The 20896-nt window shown below is 39.2% G+C and overlaps 1 protein-coding gene across 1 annotated transcript; it reads left to right on the forward strand.

Annotated features, from left to right (window-relative positions):
* The first annotated feature begins 6668 nt into the window (after positions 1-6668).
* Positions 6669-14876, forward strand: LOC109899722 (pleckstrin). Its single transcript, XM_020495190.2, has 9 exons — positions 6669-6907; positions 8906-9061; positions 9165-9346; positions 9482-9573; positions 9703-9887; positions 11093-11197; positions 11933-12016; positions 12242-12314; positions 14094-14876. Exons 1-9 carry the CDS (start codon positions 6866-6868, stop codon positions 14231-14233), a joined length of 1059 nt encoding a protein of 352 aa, XP_020350779.1. The 5' UTR covers positions 6669-6865; the 3' UTR covers positions 14234-14876.
* The last annotated feature ends 6020 nt before the right edge of the window (positions 14877-20896 follow it).

A 20896-nucleotide genomic window follows, 5' to 3' on the forward strand; every position in this document is an offset into this window, starting at 1 on the left:
CTATACAGCTATCTTTGTAGATTCAGATCATATCTGAGTTCTGTATTGCAGTTCCATCAAGTATTTATACCATTGGCATACTTTTTATACCATTGGCAGATTTTATACTTACAAAAATAAGGTATTCTTTGCTTTGTACACTGTCATATGATATGTGGTATAGAATAATACAATCGAAGGCGAGTACATGGGGAGCTATATCTCTGCAGATGTTCTGTTTATCTGGTCAAAATCACTTATACATGTCCCCCTCCCTCCACCCTCTGGTGGTATCGATAACTTGTTATTATATCTCCAGAGAAAACTAGATTCAACTAAAGGTCCTATCTATCAAATTACTATAGGCAGAATTAGGTGTTTTTGTGGTATATGGCCAATATACCACTGTACTTGTAAAACACACAATTGTCAATTGCATTACAGCATATCAGACGAGTATGACGCAGAACTACTTTATTACTGTTTATGTTCGTAACCGGTTTATAATAGCAGTGGGAGTTTGTGGTACATGGACAATATACCACTGCTAAGGGCTGTATCCAGGCACTTCAATTCACGTCGTGACTAAGAACAGCCCTTAGGTGTGGTATATTTAAGAAATAAGGCCAAAGGTGGTGTGGTATATTGTCTGATATACACATGGCTGGAATGCTTTTTCAGCCAATCAGCATTCAGGACCAAAACTACCTGGTTTATAATTAAGAAATAAGGCACAAGTGGGTGTGGTATATTGCCAATGTACCACGGTTAAGTTCTGTTCTTATGCAGAATGTATCACGGAGTGCCTGGACACAACCCTTAGCCGTGGTATATTGGCCATATACCACAAACCCCCGAGGTGCATTATTGCTATTAGAAACTGGTTATCAACGTAATTAGAGCTGTAAAAATACATTTTGTCATACCCGTGGTATACCACGGCTGTCAGCCAATCCTACAAATCAGAGTGATCATTCTACAGTGGTCACTGCAACGTACGCTCAGGCTGGTGTGATTACAACGCATATTTAGAACATCCAAAAATCAGCATTTGAACTGGCCACACTGCTTTTTCACAGAAGCATTTTGCACAAACACAATACTTCCTTCTTCACAGTCCTTCCTTTTTCCAGTTCTTCAATAACACAGATCCAAGGCAAATCAGGGGGAGAAAAATATATTTATTCAAAGAGAACAAATCATAGTTGTTATGCTGGAAAGTAGATGGCAGATGTTCATTCTTTCCTGTCCTCAATCAAGAGGCAACTCCGGGATGCTGGCCTTCTAGGCAGAGTTCCTCTGTTCATTGTCTGTGTTCTTTTGCCCATATTAATATTTTCTTTTTATCGGCCAGTCTGAGTTACGGCTTTTTCTTTGCAACTCTGCCTAGAAGGCCAACATCCCGGAATCGCCTCTTCACTTTCGACTTTGAGACTGGTGTTTTACGGATACTATTTAATAAAGCTGAATGTTGAGGACTTGTGAGGCATCTGTTTCTCAAATTAGACACTCTAATGTACTTGTCCTCTTGCTCATTTGTGCACCGGGCCCTCCCACTCCTCTTTCTCTTCTGGTTAGAGCCAGTTTACGCTGTTCTGTGAAGGGAGTAGTACACAGCGTTGTACGAGATCTTCAATTTCTTGGCAGTTACTCGCGTGGAAATGTCTTCATTTTTCAGAACAATAATAGACTGACGAGTTTCAGAAGAAAGGTCTTGGTTTCTTGCCATTTTTAGCCTGTAACCGAACCCACAAACGCTGATGCTCAACTAGTTTAATTTGGGATAGGGGGCAGCATTTTCACTTTGGGATGAATAGTGTGCCCAGAGTGAACTGCCTCCTACTCTGTCCCAGATGCTAAAATATGCATATTATTATTAGTATTGGATAGAAAACACTCTGACGTTTCTAAAACTGTTTGAATGATGTCTGTGAGTATAACAGAACTCATATGGCAGGCAAAAACCTGAGAAAAAAATCCACCAGGAAGTGGGAAATCTTAGTTTTGTAGATTTTCATCTCAGCCCCCATTGAATATACAGGGTGATATTAGTTATGTTTCACTTCCCAATGCTTCCACTAGATGTCAACAATATTTAGAACCTGTTTTGAGGATTCTACTCCAAAGGAGGGGCTCATAAGGGCTCTTTGAGTGAGTGGTCTGGCAGAGTGCCACAGCCTCAGTCTGGCGCACTCACGTGAAAGGTAGCTTTGTACAGACAAAGGAATTGTCCGGTTGGAACATTAATGAAGTTTTATGTTAAGCAATGGCTTTTTTTCTGGACACTCTTCCATAAAGCCCAGCTCTGTGGAGTGTACAGCTTAAAGTGGTACTATGGATAGATATTCCAAAATCCGCTGTGGTGCTTTTTGGGCAGCCCTCTCTTTGCAGGTTTTTTGTCGTGCCATATTCTTTAAATTTTTTAATAATTGATTTAATGGTGCTCTGTGGGATGTTCAAAGTTTCTGATATTTTTATAACCCAACCCTGATCTGTACTTCTCCACAACCTTGTCCCTGACCTGTTTGGAGAGCTCCTTGGTTTTCATGGTGCCACTTGCTTGGTGGTGCCCTTTGCTTACTGCTGTTGCAGACTCTGGGGCCTTTCAGAACAGGCGTATATATACAAATCATGTGACAGATCATGTGACACTTAGATTGCACCAAGGTGGACTTTATTTAACTAATTATGTGACTTCCAATGGTAATTGGTTGCACCAGATCTTATTTAGGGGCTTATTTCTCAGTTTCACTTCACCAAATTAAACTATTTTGTGTATGTCCATTACATTAAATCCAAATAAGAAAATCTGTTTAAATTACAGGATGTAATGCAAAAAAATTGAAAAACGCCAAGGGAGATGAGTACTTTTGCAAGGCACTGTATGATGGTGCCTTGGAGAACGCACAGATAGATAGAGAGAGACAGAGCAATGGAGTGAAAACAGCAGGCATGTATTGGTTCATCTTAACATTGACCATAGGCCAAAAAGGGAAAATATAGCCAACATTGGTTCCAGAATACATTTTCTACTGTAAATTATTGGAATTGAATGACGTGACCTGAGAACATGCTAGCTCCTTTCAGCTGTAGTGAAGAAAAATCTTTGATATTTGATATCTCCTGGTTCTAGACTGTTCTTGTTCTGACAAATCTGCTGACAAAATGCATGGTGACATGTGGTGCACTACCTCTGTATCCACAGGGCTGTCAGGGAGCCTGTGATTGTAATGGGATATATGAGCCATGACTTGAATAAAACAACATTTGATAAGACAGTTATCGACAGCCAATGCTATGTTATCGCTTTCACAAAGTATGCCATGTTGATGTAAAAATCCAACATTTCCAGCACTTGACGACCGACTGGTGGGCATGGATTCACATTGAGAACACAATGCGTCATCTTGTGCTGTAATCGTTTGATAAGTTTGTGACTGTATGAACAGAGTTGGAACTCTTTTGGATCAATCAGCTTACAATAATGGCATAACTGTACACATGCTGGATTCCCGACATACTTCACTTCACTCTTTGGAAACCACATCAGTTGTGTAGCTTAAAAGAAACTGTGGGTTTGATTGAAATACAAAAATAAATTGAAGTTCATAAGCACTCAACTCCAAAGGGAGGTGTGGAGGAGAAGAGGGGGGGTAATATACTTTGTATTTCAGGTGTTTCATCATGTTTACCTCACATTCCTCTCAGTTGAACACATCATCCATGTACCAGAGTGACAACTTGACCCACTTCTCTAATCCTACACTACCACAGGATGTGCTGCATGCGCAACACGTTATCACTCCACTTCACAGTTCCTGCTTCTGTTCATCTGCTCCAGCCAAATTGAAGGGAAATTGAGGGTGAGAGGAGTATGGAGAAGATAAGCTAAGAACAAAATGGGTCAGCTTCACATCTATTAACAAGCATGTTACATTGAGTCGCAAGAACTAATGACTTTTGGGAACTCACCAGTGGTAAAGGGAACACAACACAATCACCCCACTGACCACAGTCGTCAATTCAACACCTGTTCCATTTTGGTTCACTGTTATTTCACTGAAATGACATGGAAACAATGTTGATTCAAACAGTGTGTACCCAGTGGGACAAATGCAGCGTGTCCTTACAAAGAAAGGTAAAAAAAGAAAAAACAGGAGGGAAAAAAGGAAATGACCAAGTTTTTTTTTCTTCTAATCCCGCTGTAATGGCATAGTCTTTGAAGTGTCACAAAGAACTCCTTCCACAAACTCCTATAACAAACATACCCACACGCATTGTGTATAACAGTCAGTGCTCGCAACCAACTTTCTAAATATAACTGAATGTCCTCAGTGTGCCCCTGCGCCTGCTTTATTTGTCAGTGAATGAATATTCCATTGCCAGGGACCATGGTCGTTTTCCAATCACTGCATCTGAGAGACGAGCCTCAGGGTGGCACTTAATGCATCTCAATCTCCCAATAAACTCATCAACATCACCCATCACTGATGTTTATTAAAAGTAAAGAGTGATTTAAGTGATTTAAGCCCACAGAATGTACAGTATGTTATTTATTCATTGTCTTCTATTACAGACCTCACAGATCACAATCCAGGGATTTGAGTTCTTCAGAGTCTTGTAAAGATAGGATGGTAATCACAAGGTGACAAATAAACAGAGCAGCTATTTATTGGCACAACTGTAGGTTAAAGCATATTTGTAGTAGCCTAACCTTTCTCTACTTTGTCATTAGAGCTAGTCTTTTGAGTCATGTATTATGTTGTGTGAATGATTCCAACACATCTTTATGTCACCACTCCTCCCTCTATTCACCAGCAGATGCCACTCTTTAATTTGTATTACATCTCATTGTAAACATTATTAACTACTTTAATTCAAATAATATATATATATATATATGTATCTTCTCTGCTTTTCCTTGACACTTCTGTTATTTTGTTATTTATCTAGCTTTTTCGTCTTTGTCCCTTGCTGAAATGTCCAAGCACAATGCAAATATAATGCAGTCAGTGCTTGGCAAAGATGCTGCTGTGTTTGTTGTTTTGTGTCTATGTGGCGTCCTCTGGAGGACATTTTACTACATCACACTTTAGTTGACGAAGAGTTTATTGAAACTCTGACAGATGTACTTCCCTCATATGTTTGTTAAAATTGTCATGGAAAGGCAACACATTTGAGAGTTAGTAAATACCCGTGTCTGTGTCCTGAAGTTAAATTTAAGTTATTCACAAACCACGTTTTTATGCATGTAGAGTCACACAGTATAAATAAAAATCAAGACAGCTGTGATGGAAACAGGAAGTATCGATGCAATTTTAGAAATGGCTAAAGATCATTTTGGATGTTTTCGCTTCTGTAAAATCAATTCTGCGTGAAATGCCAGTGGAAACGTCTTTATGCCCAAATATTGATATAATAACCATCATATTGAACTAAAGTTGGACACGATGATATGGTGTGTGGTCCTTCCACTACAACTCAGGAAATCAGGCAGTTTATTCGGCTACAGAGTCAATCATTTATGATGAACTTCACAGAGTGGTGAAGTGCACGGTGGTCTGATTCTGGTGACATGATGATCTACGCTTTACTGCCATTTGACAAATACAATTATTCTCACTCTTATCTGTGAGCTGTTGGCTAGAGTGCAAGTGCCAAGACCAGAGCAGGCACATTTGCTATTTAATGCAACAGTTTTTGTGAAAAAACACTATCGGTAGAGAAAAAACAACAACATGAAAACACATTGAATTTGAGATTATTTTTTGGTAATGAAAACTTTTGATTATAAAAAGTATGTGTGCACTACATCTGATTTTGATCCGCAACGTCCATTTGGTGGAAACACACCACTGCTTCATACTGATTTCTTTATAGTCACATGAAAATCTGTCACCAATTGGATGGAAACCGAGCTAGTGTGGACAAAAGTTCTAGACTTCTGCAGGAAGAGTTCCAGCAGATAGATTCCACTGAGACCACAGGCATGGTGGCAACACTTGATTAAATGTGGTAAGGTGTAATGTGAAACCACATCCTGCCAAGATAACAACACACCATGTCATTGGATTTCGTTTAAAAGTTTGGTGGAAAAAAAACATTGATTACTTTTTTCAAATCCAATCAGTTTTCCACGTTGATACAACATCAATGTTGATACAACTTCAACATCATCACATTGGATTTGTTGATGTTGTTGAAATGATGTGCCTAGTGGGATTGTTTCAGATGATCCAATTTTACATTTATTAGCCTACACACTGATGTAAAAAATCAAATCAATAAATGAGTTAACCCTGATAATTTACTTGGTGTCTAACTCCCAGTCCACCATACTGTGAGACTGGAATGCTGTTTCAGTAAGAAAGTATTCAGCTTGTTCTTAACAGCCTCTTTTGTTGCCATGACAACAAAAAAATCAACCAGCATATCGCACCCAACACTACACTTGTCTGTCCAATGCATGTACATAGTTTGCCTGCTCCATAGCAAGCTGCTCTATCCATTGGTGAAGTCATTTAATGTCGAGCTAAATGTAAAAAATATATATATTTAAAAGGTTTAAAAAGGAACAGAAAGGAGCGACCCCTGACTACAACCAAGGTTCAATATCAAACAGTTACACAGGCATCCTCTCTTTGACCAATTCCAAACAGAGAGAGAATGAGCTGTGCCCAACCTTTTTTACTACCACTGAGTAGGAAGGGGAAGCCATGCAAGCCACCAGCATTGTGACACACCCCAATGAACTTCCCCCTATCTCTAGCAGAAGCACACAATACTGGAGGTTGTATGTGAGGGTGTTCCTCCTAAAACTACTGTGGAGAAAGAGTGACCGTGTCTGCATCAGTCACTCAGATACGGAGACCAGCAGCCAGAGGATATGGAGCCAAAACAGATCAAAGAAGGATACCTGGTCAAAAAGGTGAGGGTGATAGAGGAAAACATGTTCCTCTTTAAAAAAAATTTGATTACTATAGGTTTTTGTGTTGAACTTGGGCCAGAATGTAATACTGTAGACGTGTTGTGGACGGCTTAGTTATCAGAAAATAGATGATCTCACATTTGAGAATGTTAGGGACAAGATCCATCAATGGAGAGACTGACAAGAGCTAGTAACATTGTTAGCTGGCACTATATTTGACTTTTTACATGTCCTACTTAAGTTGTCAGTCAAGTGCTCTAAATTAAACTGGAAGTTAGTAGATTAGTTCTAGAACTATTTGCATTTGCCCTGAGACTTGATCGCTTCCCACATGAAAAAAATTATATAGTGTGTACTATGGTAGAAATACTACAGTATTCACTGTAGTGTTGTTGCGGACTTTACTGCAGTATTTACTTCAGTCCGATAAAAACACTACAGTGAATACTGTAGTATTTACTGCAGTATTTACAGTTTACTATAGTATAAATACTGTAGTAAAAAAAAGAGTAGTATATACTAGAGAAATTTCTGTAGTGTTTTTGCCGATTGTAGTATGGTATACTGTAGTATTTACTGTAGTGTTTTGGGGGACATTACTGTAGTGTTTACTGTAGTATTTTTGTTTTATTATCTTTGACATAGAAGTGGGGGGCTTTTTCCTTGAGGAAACCTACTGGAGAAATAATAAGAGAGCAAATGTGCCATAACCTGTAGGTAGGGCAAACTGGGTTCTGAACAGAGAATTCAGTGCTTCTGCTCTTGTCTATAACCATATGCTTTATACATGGCATGTAGGTTTCTTACTTACGGAGTGCACAAATTGGGATATGGGGGAGGGGAATGGGCAGAATATATGCAAAGTACATACTGTAGTGTTTACTATAGCGAAAAAATGTTGTGTTTTTGTGGACTGTAGTGTTTTGGCAGAGGTTTTTGTAGTATTTAGTACACTGTTTTTTTTGTGGATAACACTGTAGTATTTACTATAGTATTCTACAGTATACTACAACATTCTAAACTAAGTACTACACATGATCGAGGAATAGTACAGTCTGTAGTATAAGTACTACACATGATCTAAGAATAGTACAGTGTGTAGTGTAGTTTCCTACAGCTTTGTTTTTTGTCATTTAGCTCAATTTAGAGAGAGACATGAGCAGATAGCAGCAACTGTTTCCCCCACATACCACATTATCTGAAAATAGTCTTCACTCTGTATTTCTCATGGCCTGACAAATGACTAACTCAGATGATTGGTCCCGTGACTCTTAGTTTGGGGTCAGATGAAGATGGATAACCCATGACCTCACTGGATTAATCATAATCTATATAACTTAATCTATTGAGTAGAAGATGATTCTGTCATGTCACATACTATACTGTTCTTTGCGTATAAACTTTTGCCTGTGCTATTCTTATGCACTCGAAATTGTTATCAGTTGTTCAGTATCATTGGTTCATATTCGTAGAAGTATAGGTAGTGCCTGTGATACTTTTGCATCATAACTCTCTATGGTGAACCTTCATTAACAAAGATAAGTGAAACTGAAAAGAGAACATTTCACGAAATTGAGTATTGGATTGATGATTTCCTATGTGTATGCTTCCTTTTTGTATTACCTTTTTCTTTTTTGCTCTTGAGAATATTCTCTATTTGTAAGGATTGATTAAGCAACATTAAAATACTAAAATACATTATTCATGTTAGCTATATATTTCATGCCCAGCATCCAGGCAAGCCGATATGGATTTGATAACACTTTACATTATATTTCTCTTATACCTGTCTATTAACAATGTAATCTACTTTAATCTACATGTTTCTAATTGCAATGTATTTGAATTTGAGGAACAGAGTTGAGAGGTTGTGGAATATTTGTGGTATAGGGACAGATTAACTTGTGTAATAACAGAAACAGCTCAACTCAATGTCTACACAATCACAATGTGATTACAAATTCTATCAACATGTACATTTCCTTCTTTATTCTTCAGGGCACAGTGCTGAACTCATGGAAGGTGGTGTGGGTGGTGTTGTCTGAAGATGGGTTGGAGTTCTTCAAGAGAAAGACAGACAATGCTCCTAAAGGAATGATCCCACTGAAGGGAGCTGTTCTGACCAGCCCCTGTCAGGACTTCAGCAAGAGGACGGTACGGTCACGTCACCTTTCAGTATTAAATATGAGTGTAAGTGTCTATCATTACTGTAGTGCCCCTCCCCCCCATGTACTGCAACATTGTCATTTTCTTGCAGTTTGTTTTTAAGCTGAGAACGGCCAAGAACCAGGACCATTACTTCCAGGCATCCCACCTGGAGGAGAGAGAGTCCTGGGTGAAGAACATCAAGAGAGTCATCACCTGTCTGCAGGGGGACAGAAAGTTCACCAGGAAGTCCACAAGGAGGTCCATTCGCCTCCCTGATACCATCAACCTCAGGTATGACCTATGACCTGACATACAAACTACCTATAATCCATGACTACACTTACAGGAGCTACGTACAGGTAATTGGAACTAAGTCATTTGATAACTTACGAAGTCTTGTCTACTTTCTTGTCTGCCTTTTCTCAGTGAGCTGTACATTCTAATGAGAGACCAGGAGGATGGTGTCAAAGAGCTGAAGCTGGAGAAGGAGAAGAGAGTCTACAATCACTGCTTCACAGGTACAGTAGCACATAAATGTATTAGGACTTAGGTGACAGTGGATTTCCTTTAACTTATTTTGAGTCATTGAGTCTCATTGAGATAGATCATACCACTTTTGATTATCTTCTTTATGCATGTCTCTTCAGGTGGTACGGTGGTGGACTGGCTGATTTCTAAGGACAAGGCCAGGAACAGGCATGAGGCTCTGATGTTGGCTACAGGACTCCTGACCGAAGGTTTCCTGCAGCCTGCAGGGGACCTGTCCAAAGAGGCAGTCGAGGGAGGAGCAGAGTCTGCCGTCCTCGATGATCCAGATGCACTCTATTACTTTGTGAGTGGATGGGCTGATTGTTGTTGTTAGTAATGTAGCTGTTAGTCTCAATATATTATTCCATATATGCTAGAAGATATGGAGATATAGTGGTCCTTTGCTAGAAGACCGCACAGATTGAGATATGTTTGACCACTTCTGATGTTAGAAACATATATGTACTGTACGTATAGTACCAGTCAAAAGTTTGTACACACCCACTCATTCAAGTTTTTTTAAATTAAATTTATACTATTTTCTACTTTGTAGAATAATAGTGAAGACATCAAAACTATGAAATAACACGGAATCATGTAGTAACTAAAAAAGTCATTTAACAAATCAAAATATATTTGAGATACTTCAAAGTAGCTACCCTTGATGACAGCTGTGCCCACTGTTGGCCTTCTCTCAACCAGCTTCACCGGGAATGATTTTCCAACCGTCTTGGAGGAGTTTCCACACATGCTGAGCACTTGTTGGCTGCTTTTCCAACTCATCCCAAACCATCACAATTGGGTTGAGGTCGGGTGATTGTGGAGTCCAGGTCATCTGATGCAGCACTCCATCACTCTCCTTCTTTGTCAAATAGCCCTTACACAGCCTGGAGGTGTGCTGAGTCATTGTCCTGTTGAAAACAAATGATAGTCCCACTAAGCGCAAACCAGATGGGATGGTGTATCGCTGCAGAATTCTGTGGGAGCCATGGAGGTTAAGTGTGCCTTGAATTCTAAATAAATCACTGCACCCCCACACCATCACACCTCCTCCTCCATGCTTCACGGTGGGAACCACACATGCAGAGAACATCCGTTCACTTACTCTGCGTCTCACAAAGACATGGCGGTTGCAACCAAAAATCTCACATTTGGACTCATCAGACCAAAGGACAGATTCTCACCTGTCTACTGTCCATTGCTGGTGTTTCTTGGCCCAAGCAAGTCTCTTCATCTTATTGTTGTCATTTAGTGTTTCACGCTGTCTGATTCACACAGTCTCCTCTGAACAGTTGATTTTGAGATGTGCGTTTTACTTGAACTCTGAAGCATATATTTCGACTGCAATTTCTGAGGCTGGTCTAATTAACTTATCCTCTGAAGCAGAAGTAACTCTGGGTCTTCCTTCCCTCATGAGAGGGAAAAAGCTACAATGTATTATAAGTGAGTTTTAAATTATGAGATAATACTGTATCCAAATGGGAATTTACTTTGTATGGTGTTTTGCAGGCAGACAGTGGGTTCTTCTGTGAAGGCTACTCCAGTGATGAAGATGTGATTTTGAAGGAGGAGTTTAGGGGTAACATAATAAAACAGGGCTGCTTACTCAAACAGGTAAGACTGTCTAAAAACTCATTGAATATCTAGGGGATGAACAATTGTGATTATTACCGGTTACAATTATGATTATTATTACCATACCACCCTGCATCCCACTGCCAGCTTGCTTCTGAAGCTAAGCAGGGTTGGTCCTGGTCAGTGCCTGGATGGGAGACCACATGCTGCTGGAAGTGGTTTTGGAGGGCCAGCAGGAGGCACTCTTTCCTCTGGTCTAAAATAAATATCCCAATGTGCCAGGGCAGTGATTGGGGACATTTCCATGCTGTCTTTCAGATGGGATGTTAAACGGGTGTCCCGACTCTCTGATGTCATTAAAGATCCCATGGCACTTATCGTAAGAGTAGGGCTGTTAACCCCAGTGTCCTGGCTAAATTCCCAAGCTGTCTCTCATACCATCACAGTCACCTAATCATCCCCAGTTTACAATTGGCTCATTCATACCCCTCCTCTCCCCTGTACCTATTCCCCAGGTTGTTGCTGTAAATGAGAATGTGTTCTCAGTCAATTTACCTGGTAAAATTGAACATTTGATATTTTGGGATGTCCTGAATGATGCTTTATTCCATACTTAAGGGGGCAATCTGCAGGCAGAAATTGTGTAAAGTGATAAATCTTTAAAAAGGATGTAAAGTACCCCACACACAGCACCATATCTGTGGTCGGTGCTGTTTTCACAACTGATAGTACCATCCATGAGGGTTTGTTTTCATGCTCTCTCCTTTCCCCCAGGGTCATCGGAGGAAAAACTGGAACGTGCGGAAGTTCATCCTCCGGGATGATCCTGCTTATATTCACTATTATGACCCCACCAAGGTACAGGATTACAGCAGAGTGGAACATGACACAAAATTATTTTCAATTTCAATATAATTTTTCAAGAATATAAAAATGTGTCTTTCTCAATCTTTCCCTCGCTCTTGGCTAATGTCTTTCATTCATCTCCATCCTGACTTTGTCTCTCTAGCTAATCTGTTATTTTCTCTCTCTCTTTGCCCTCAATCCCTCTTTCTCCCCCTTCCCCACCCTCTCTTTCTGTAGGGTGATGAGAACCCTTTGGGCTCTATCCACCTGCGAGGGTCTGTGATCACAGCAGTGGAGTTTGTTCCTGAGGGTGAGTTAATTACTGGGGGGTGGACTTACACCGATCCAAATCCCACACTGAGTTCATTTACATGCACAGTAATAATTCGATATTAAACTGATTATGGCAGCAGGCAGATTATGCAATAGTCTTAATTAGTTTATCTCGCTATCTTAATTAGCGTACGGTCAAAATCGAAGTAAGTGTACGCCGATTAATAACACCTTAATACACTTTTTTGTAATCTTTCAAATTGTTAGTACAGTGACAAGAAAAAGTATGTGAACCCTTTTGAATGACCTGGATATCTGCATAAATGGGTCGTAACTTCACATCTGATATTCATCTAAGTCACGACAATAGTCAAACACAGTGTGCTTAAACTACTAACACACAAATTATTATATTTTTCTTGTCCATATTGAATACATCATTTAAACATTCACAATGTAGGTTGGAAAAAGTATGTGAACCCCAAGGCTAATGACCACCAAAAGTGAATTGGAGTCGGGATTCAGCTAACCTGGAGTCCAATCAATGAGACGAGATTGGAGATGTTGGTTAGAGCTGCCCTGCCCTACAAAAAAAACACTCACAAAATGTAACTTTGCTATTCACAAGAAGAATTGCCTAATGTGAACCATGCCTCGAACAAAATAGATCTCAGAAGACCTAAGATTAAGAATAGTTTAATTTCAAAAAGCTGGAAAGGGTTACAAATTATCTTTAAAAGCCTTGATGATCATCAGTTCACGGTAAGACAAATGGTCTATAAATGGAAAAATTCAACACTGCTGCTACTCTCCCTAGGAGTGGCCATCCTGCAAAGATTACTGCAAGATCACAGCACAAAAATGCTCAATGAGGTTAAAAAGAATCCTAGTGTGTCAGCTAAAGTCTTACAAAAATCTCTGGAACATGCTAACATCTCAGTTGACGAGTCTACGATACGTAAAACATTAAACAAGAATGGAGTTCATGGGAGGACACCATGGAAGAAGCCACTGGTGTCCAAAAAAACCTGAAGATCGCAAAAGAGCACCTGGATCACTACTGGCAAAAAATATATATGCTACCCGAAAATAAAATGGTCGCTGTGGTAGAACATTTATTTTGATTATTTTGATTTTCTGCATTAATCAGAATGCCATAAGGTAGCCTATTTTTAGATGTGTCCATATAAATATGTTTATTAGGGAAATCGTTCTTCTTGCAAGGCATGTAAACGTTGTAATCAAACTATTAAATTAATCTGACTATCTCCCACAATAATCACAATATTGTATGCATGTAACTGTACTCACTGTGACTTAGTGCTCGATTCATTGCGGTTGTTTTGGTGGTGTCAGAGGTGGAACTGAGTTAGAGCTGTGAAATCCACAAATGGCTCAAGGCATTATACCTAAAGATGCCATTGCCCATGCAGCCTTGTTTACAAGTTTGAAACACTAGAATGTGACATATAATCTACACCTTGATTAGGATTGTAGAAATACTCAATATTTTGTTTCATGTTTTTTCAATTTGAGTGTAATTATGGCCTACACTTTCTCATTCTGAACTACGTGAATGGGGTGGGTGTGGCTTCGTGACCATGATCACAAGAGCAGCTGCTCACCGATTTGACTGCTCCAACCCAGTTCCACCTCTGACACTGCCAAAACCTCCACTATGCGGGTGTCTGCTATCCCGGTTAATGCTTGATCTGATTGAATCTAGGACTAGGACTATGAAGTGTACTGTTTACTGTTAGCAATTCCCTTTAAACTCTTTTGACAATTTTTTCTTCTTCATTGTTTCTTGGTTCAGCCAAGAGGTATGATGTTGATGGGAATCTCTTTGAGATCATCACTTCAGACGACACACACTATTTCTTACAAGCGACTACACCCGAGGAGAGGAAGGAGTGGATCAAAGCCATCCACACTGTGTCAAAAACCGGAAAGTAATCACAACAGGCCACATAGCTAATTTGAACAACTTACATTGAGGGATATGGATTATGGTTGGAATATACAAATACTTGTTGCAGAGCCAGAAGGAATCTGAATTTAAATAATTTAATCCTAGAATTTGAAGGATGAATGACTGATCCAAAATTCAGCTTTTACGTGTTGTATGTTTCTTATTGTAATTATGTTGAATGATTACACATTTCCTGTACATATAGATAATATGCACCCTCACATGCTTTTCATAATTCACCATGATGTGGGTGCACTCTCACCTTTAGACATGAGATACAGGCAAACTGTGAAGAAGGGTACAATGTTTTGTGTAGAAAGGTGTGAAGTTCTGTAATGGTTTCTGGTGTGGCCTTCTGCTTTTCCATCCAGCTGCCTGAAAGAAATAGGAGTGTTAGAAGAATCTCACCATTGCAGACAGTTCCTATGACTGAACACACTTATCTGAACACACTTAACACGTATCATATCCTGCCATTGAGGACCCTTGTCACTCTGTGGTTTTCATGATGTTCTTATCCCATTTCACTTGATATGCACATGGTCTATGTACTGACTGTATATCGCTGTGTTCTAAATCGAGTGTCTGTCAAAAAGTATCAATTAAATATCTACTCTTTGTCTCCAACTTCTGGTTTCTGTCAAAAAGTAAATGTCCCAAAACATTTTTTTTCAAACAACCAAGAATTGTGTGCCCCTACTATTTGACATGTATCTTTGACTCTCCTCATGTTAATCTACTCTGACCAGGCGTTATGACATCCTGAAAGATGTATTGCCTCCCGGATACAATAAAAGGCAGGGTTCAGAACTTTCATGAAAAGCAGAATAGCAAACCTATCATATCAAACTGTGCCTTTCCAAATCATGTCCAATCAATTTAATTGTCGATAGGTGCACTCCAATCAAGTTGAAGAAACATTTCACGGATGATCAATGGAAACAGGATGCACCTGAGCTCAATTTCGAGTCTCATAGCAAAGGGTCAGATACATAGATACTTGTATGCTTGTATGCTCAGTCAGATTATATGCAGCGCATAACACGCTAGATAATATCTAGTAATATCATCAACCATGTGTAGTTAACTAGTGATTATGATTAATTGTTTTTCATAAGATAAGTTTAATGCTAGCTAGCAACTTACCTTGGCTCACTGCATTTGCGTAACAGGCTGTCTCCTTGTGGAGTGCAACGAGAGAGAGGCAGGTCATTATTGCGTTGGACTAGTTAACTGTAAGGTTGCAAGATTGATCGCCCGAGCTGACAAGGTGAAAAGCTGTCATTCTGTCCCTGAACGAGGCTGTTAGCCCACCGTTCATAGGCCGTCATTGAAAATAAGAATGTGTTCTTAAACTGACTTGCCTAGTTAAATAAAGGTATTTATTTCGGCGCCCAAAAATACCCATTTCAAATTGTTATGAAAACTTGAAATCGGCCCTAATTAATTGGCCATTCCGATTAATCGTCGACCTCTAGTCTCAACGTCAACAGTGAAGAGGCGACTCCAGGATTCTGGCCTTCTAGGTAGAGTTCCTCTGTCCAGTGTCTGTGTTCTTTTGCCCATCTTAATCTTTTATTTTTATTGGCTAGTCTGAGATATGGCTTTTTATAGAACTTTAGAAGGCAGAGTTTTAAGCAGATTTAAGTAAAAACTGTATATTGGCCACTCAGAAACATTCACTATCTTCTTGGTAAGCAACTCCTATGTATATTTGGACTTGTGTTGTAGGTTATTGTCCTGCTGAAAGGTGAATTCCTCTAGGAGTGTCTGTTGTGAAGCAGGTGTTCCTGTAGGAGTCTTCCTGTGCTTAGCTCCATCCTATTTATTTTTTTCCCAGGAAAACTCCCCTTTATTTACTGTTGTCAAGCATACCAATACCATGATGCAGCCACCATCATGCTTGAAAATAAGGTGGCAGTTACTGTGTTGGATTGAACCCAAACATAAGGCTTTGCATTTAGGCACAAACTTTTTTGTGTAGTATTACTTTAGTGCTTTGTTCCATACAAGATGTATATTTTGGAATATTTATATTCTGTAAATTTGTATTATTATTTTCACTCTGTCATTGAAATCATCCTCAGTTTTCTCCCCATCACAGCCATTCAACTCTGTAACTGTTTAATTCAACTCATAATCAAATCCTTGAGCGGTTTTCTTCCTCTCCGGCAACTGAGTTAGGAAGTATGCCTGTAACTTTGTAGTGACTGGGTGTATTGATACAACATCCAAGGTATAATTAATAACTTCACCGTGCACAAAGGGATATTCTAAATCTGCTTTTTTCCCCGTATATATCTACCAATAGGTGCCATTCTTTGAGTCATTGGAAAACCTCCCTGGTCTTTGATGTTGAATCTGTGTTTGAAATTGAGAGACCTTACAGATAGTTGTGTGTATGGGGAACAGAGATGAGATATTATTCAAAAACCATGCAACTTATAGTATGTGACTTGTTAAGTAAATGTTTTCTCCTGAACTTATTTAGGCCATAACAAAGGGGTTGAACTCTTATTGACTAAAGACATTATAGCTTTTCATTTTGTATGAATAAAAAAGTTAGATATAAAAAAATAATTCCACTTTGACATTATGAGGTATCTAAATGCAATCATTTAAAATTCAGGGTGTAACACAACAAAATGTGGAAAAAGTAATGGGGCCTGAAATCTTTTTGAAGGTGCTGTATAAACCATACAGAGTGTAGACATAGGAGCACCCTAATACCATACATACTGTACATAAGTACCAAGCAAACTCAGACAATACAACACATTCTAATACTTAAAAAAAATCCTTATTTGAAACTAAAATGTATATTCTATACCCATTTGAAAATAAAAAACGTTATTATTTGTTTGATATGATAACATATTTTCAAAGGTGACTCCATTTAAATGTCAGTGGAACGGACACTATTGGGGTCCCGACATCATGTTTGGGAACCACTAACCGAAATGATGAAAAGAGACCAGACATATCCGAATGACTCACAGGGGAGCACATTGATATCCAACATGACATTAACTGAAAAAATGCTATTATGTGGAGCCATTACTCAGACATAAAAATACCCTGTCCCCAGAGAGCTGCTTCCTGTTTGAACCTTCCTGTCATTACTGGGTGTCTAGCTTCACAGCAACCCAGACATCAAATGAAACAGTGGAGCAAGGATGCTAACCCACACATGCACACTTGAACCTTTCAACTTCAGGGCACTTTAAAGTTAAAGTCAAAAATAGATGTGTAGAGGTGTGTAGTATTCTCTGATCTAAGATGCAAATCCTCAACAGAAAATAAGATTATATGAAACGGTTGATCATCAGCAGACTAGCGATTCAAGGCACTTTGACTACAACACCTTATTACAAGAATCAATATGAATTGAAGTTTAAATCTAGATGCGCAACTCCAGCTCTAGATCAGGGATGGACAACTCCAATCCTCGGGAGCTGGAGTGGTGTCCCAGTTTTCCCGATCTCTAGCAAACACAGCTGATTAAACTAATTGTATTCTGAAGATCAGAAATAGTTGAATATTGGTGTGTTAGCTGGGGCAAAAGGCCCCAGTGGATTGGAGCTGCCCATCCCTGGTCTAGATACTTATGTAACAATCATTATCTTGGCTTTTCTTTGCAGACACCAATGTCTACCACAATCAGAAACTAGATTTTCCCTCTCTTTTCTAACATAGTAACTTCACACTTCTCAAATGTGATCAATTTCTAATTTCACAACTCTCTGCTAGGATGTACCTCAGGGGTGTCAAACTGATTCCACGGAGGGCCGAGTGTCTGGGGTTTTTTGGATTTTCCTTTCAATTAAGACCTAGACAATGAGGTGAGGAGAGTTCCTTACAAATGTGTGGGTGCACATTTAGGTTTTTAACCCTAGCACTACACACCTGATTCAACTAATCAAAGCTTGATGATGAGTTGGTTATTTGAATCAGCTGTGTTGTGCTAGAATGGAATAATGTCTGTAATGGTTTAAAACACATCCACTCCATTCCAGCATTTATTATGAGCCGTCCTCCCCTCAGCAGCCTCCAGTGCTGCACACACATTGATCTGTTAACTTCTTGACGCTACCCATCCCATTGGCGGGATCATTTTCGTCAGCAACCGCTGAATAGCACAGTCAAATAATATTACAAAAAAATATTCATATTCATGAAATCACAAGTGCAATATTGCAAAACACAGGTTAGCTTTCTGTTAATATCCTTGTCGTCTCAGAATGAGAAATTATGCTTTACAGCGAAAGCAATCCAAGCGTTTGTGTAAGTTTATCGATAGCATAACGAAACATTATGTACACTAAGCATTAAGTAGCTAGGTCACAAAAATCAGAAAAGCAATCAAATTAATCGTTTACCTTTGATGATTTTCAGATGTTTTCACTCACGAGACTCCCAGTTACACAACAAATGTTCCTTTTGTTCCATAAAGATTATTTTTATACCCAAAATACCTCTGTTTTTTTTGTCGCGTTATGTTCAGAAATCCACAGGAAAGAGCAGTCACAACAACGCAGACGTACATTCCAAATAATATCCATAATGTCCAGATGTCAAACGGTTTTTATAATCAATGCCCAGGTTGTTTTTAAAATATATATTCGATAATATATCAAACGGGTGTGTAGGTTTTTCAATAACACCGGGAGAAACAATGGCCGCTTTACTCTGTAGCGCAAAACTCACTCTGAGAGCCCCCACCTATCCACTTACGCAATGTGATCTTTCACGCTCATTTTTCAAAATAAAACCCTGAAACTATGTCTAAAGACTGTTGACACCTGAGGGAAGACATAGAAAAAGGAATCTGGGTTGATATCCCTTTAAATGGAGGATAGGCATGCATAGAAACAGAGAGGTTTCAAAATAAGAGGCACTTCCTGATTGGATTTTCCTCAGGTTTTCGCCTGCAATATCAGTTCTGTTATACTCACAGACAAAATTTTTACAGTTTTGGAAACTTTAGAGTGTTTTCTATCCCAATCTTGACAATTATATGCATATTAGTTTCTGGAGCTGAGAAATAGGCGGTATGAAATTCCACAACATACAGTGATCGCTACATAAATAGTCAAATGAAACATTCATGAAAATGCAGGTGTCTCCCGTGTTTCGAAAGCCTAGAATCTTGCTAATCCAACTGCGTTGTCAGATTTAAAAAAGGATTTATTGCGAAATAATACAATGTGATTATCTGAGGATAGAGCCCCATAAAAACAACTATTTCAACCAGCACAGGCGTAACAAAATCACAAACTGCAATAAAATCAATTGTTTACCTTTGACGATCTTCCTCTGTTTGCAATCCAAATGCTCATTGTTACACAATGAATGGTCTTTTGTTTGATAAATTTTTATAGCCTAATACGAAACATTTTGTGAACCGCTTGTGTCGTGAATTCCGTCTCATTCCATTTTCGACAACACATTTCATGAAAATACACACACTAAACGTGACTTTTCCAGTCATGTTTGGTTTCATTGCAATCAACTGGTTTGTTTGTAACATAACCAAACCTGATGGGTCATTTCGCGGGACGTATTGACTGAAAGAAACCGATTTGAAGACAACAAGTAATGACATCATTGTGCACAAATGAAATGACCGCTGTTTCGTTGATTGACTGTATTTTAACCCAATGACCACTGATAGTCTTGAAATCTAGCTGGGTAGATAGCCAATGAGCTGAGGTAAACGGCAATATGTAATGTTTATGTGTTGGAAGACTAACCCATGTAGTAAACTCCGGCGTAAAGACGGTCATTCGCAATTGAAGTTTCATACCGGAAGGAGCAGCGCATGTTACGCACAGCGTTGTTTTGGTAAAGCGCATCTTCAGCTGTTTATATATCAATCCGTATGGCAACTAAGTCAGGGAAAGCTAAATCTAAGTCTAGATATACAGATGTACTGTACACACAATTTTAGAAGAAAAGTGAGATCGGGAAAGTGAGACAGAGATTGTTGGAGGACGATTCATTTAGCGATTCCCAAATGGAAGAATATTCTTTGAACGGAGAGGACATCGTTTTGGACTGGTAAGTTTTTCTCATGCCAATGCCGTTGATTGAAATTAATAATATAAATATTATTTGTGAAATTAAATAGCCTATTTGAGGCGGTTGAGGGGAGGGCAGGCCCACAACAATGGCCAAAGTGAAATGGAGACAGTAGATACAGCTGGTCTGTTGTAATATAATAAAGACAGTAGATCTAGCTGGTCTGTCATAACAAAATACAGACAGTAGATCTAGCTGAAATGTCATAATATAAATGAGACAGTAGATCTAGCAGGTCTATAATAATATATTCAACCTTATGTTCCCTGTACTCTATATATACAGTGGGGCAAAAAAGTATTTAGTCAGCCACCAATTGTGCAAGTTCTCCCACTTAAAAAGATGAGAGAGGCCTGTAATTGAAGATGAAACGTGGCTGGGTCTTTCAGCATGACAATGATCCCAAACACACCGCCCGGGCAATGAAGGAGTGTCTTCGTAAGAAGCATTTCAAGGTCCTGGAGTGGCCTAGCCAGTCTCCAGATCTCAACCCCATAGAAAGTCTTTGGAGGGAGTTGGAAGTCCGTGTTGCCCAGCAACAGCCCCTATTCCCTGTAAGTGTGGCA

This window comes from Oncorhynchus kisutch, linkage group LG11 (genome assembly GCF_002021735.2).
Source record: "Oncorhynchus kisutch isolate 150728-3 linkage group LG11, Okis_V2, whole genome shotgun sequence".
Classification (NCBI taxonomy): domain Eukaryota; kingdom Metazoa; phylum Chordata; class Actinopteri; order Salmoniformes; family Salmonidae; genus Oncorhynchus; species Oncorhynchus kisutch.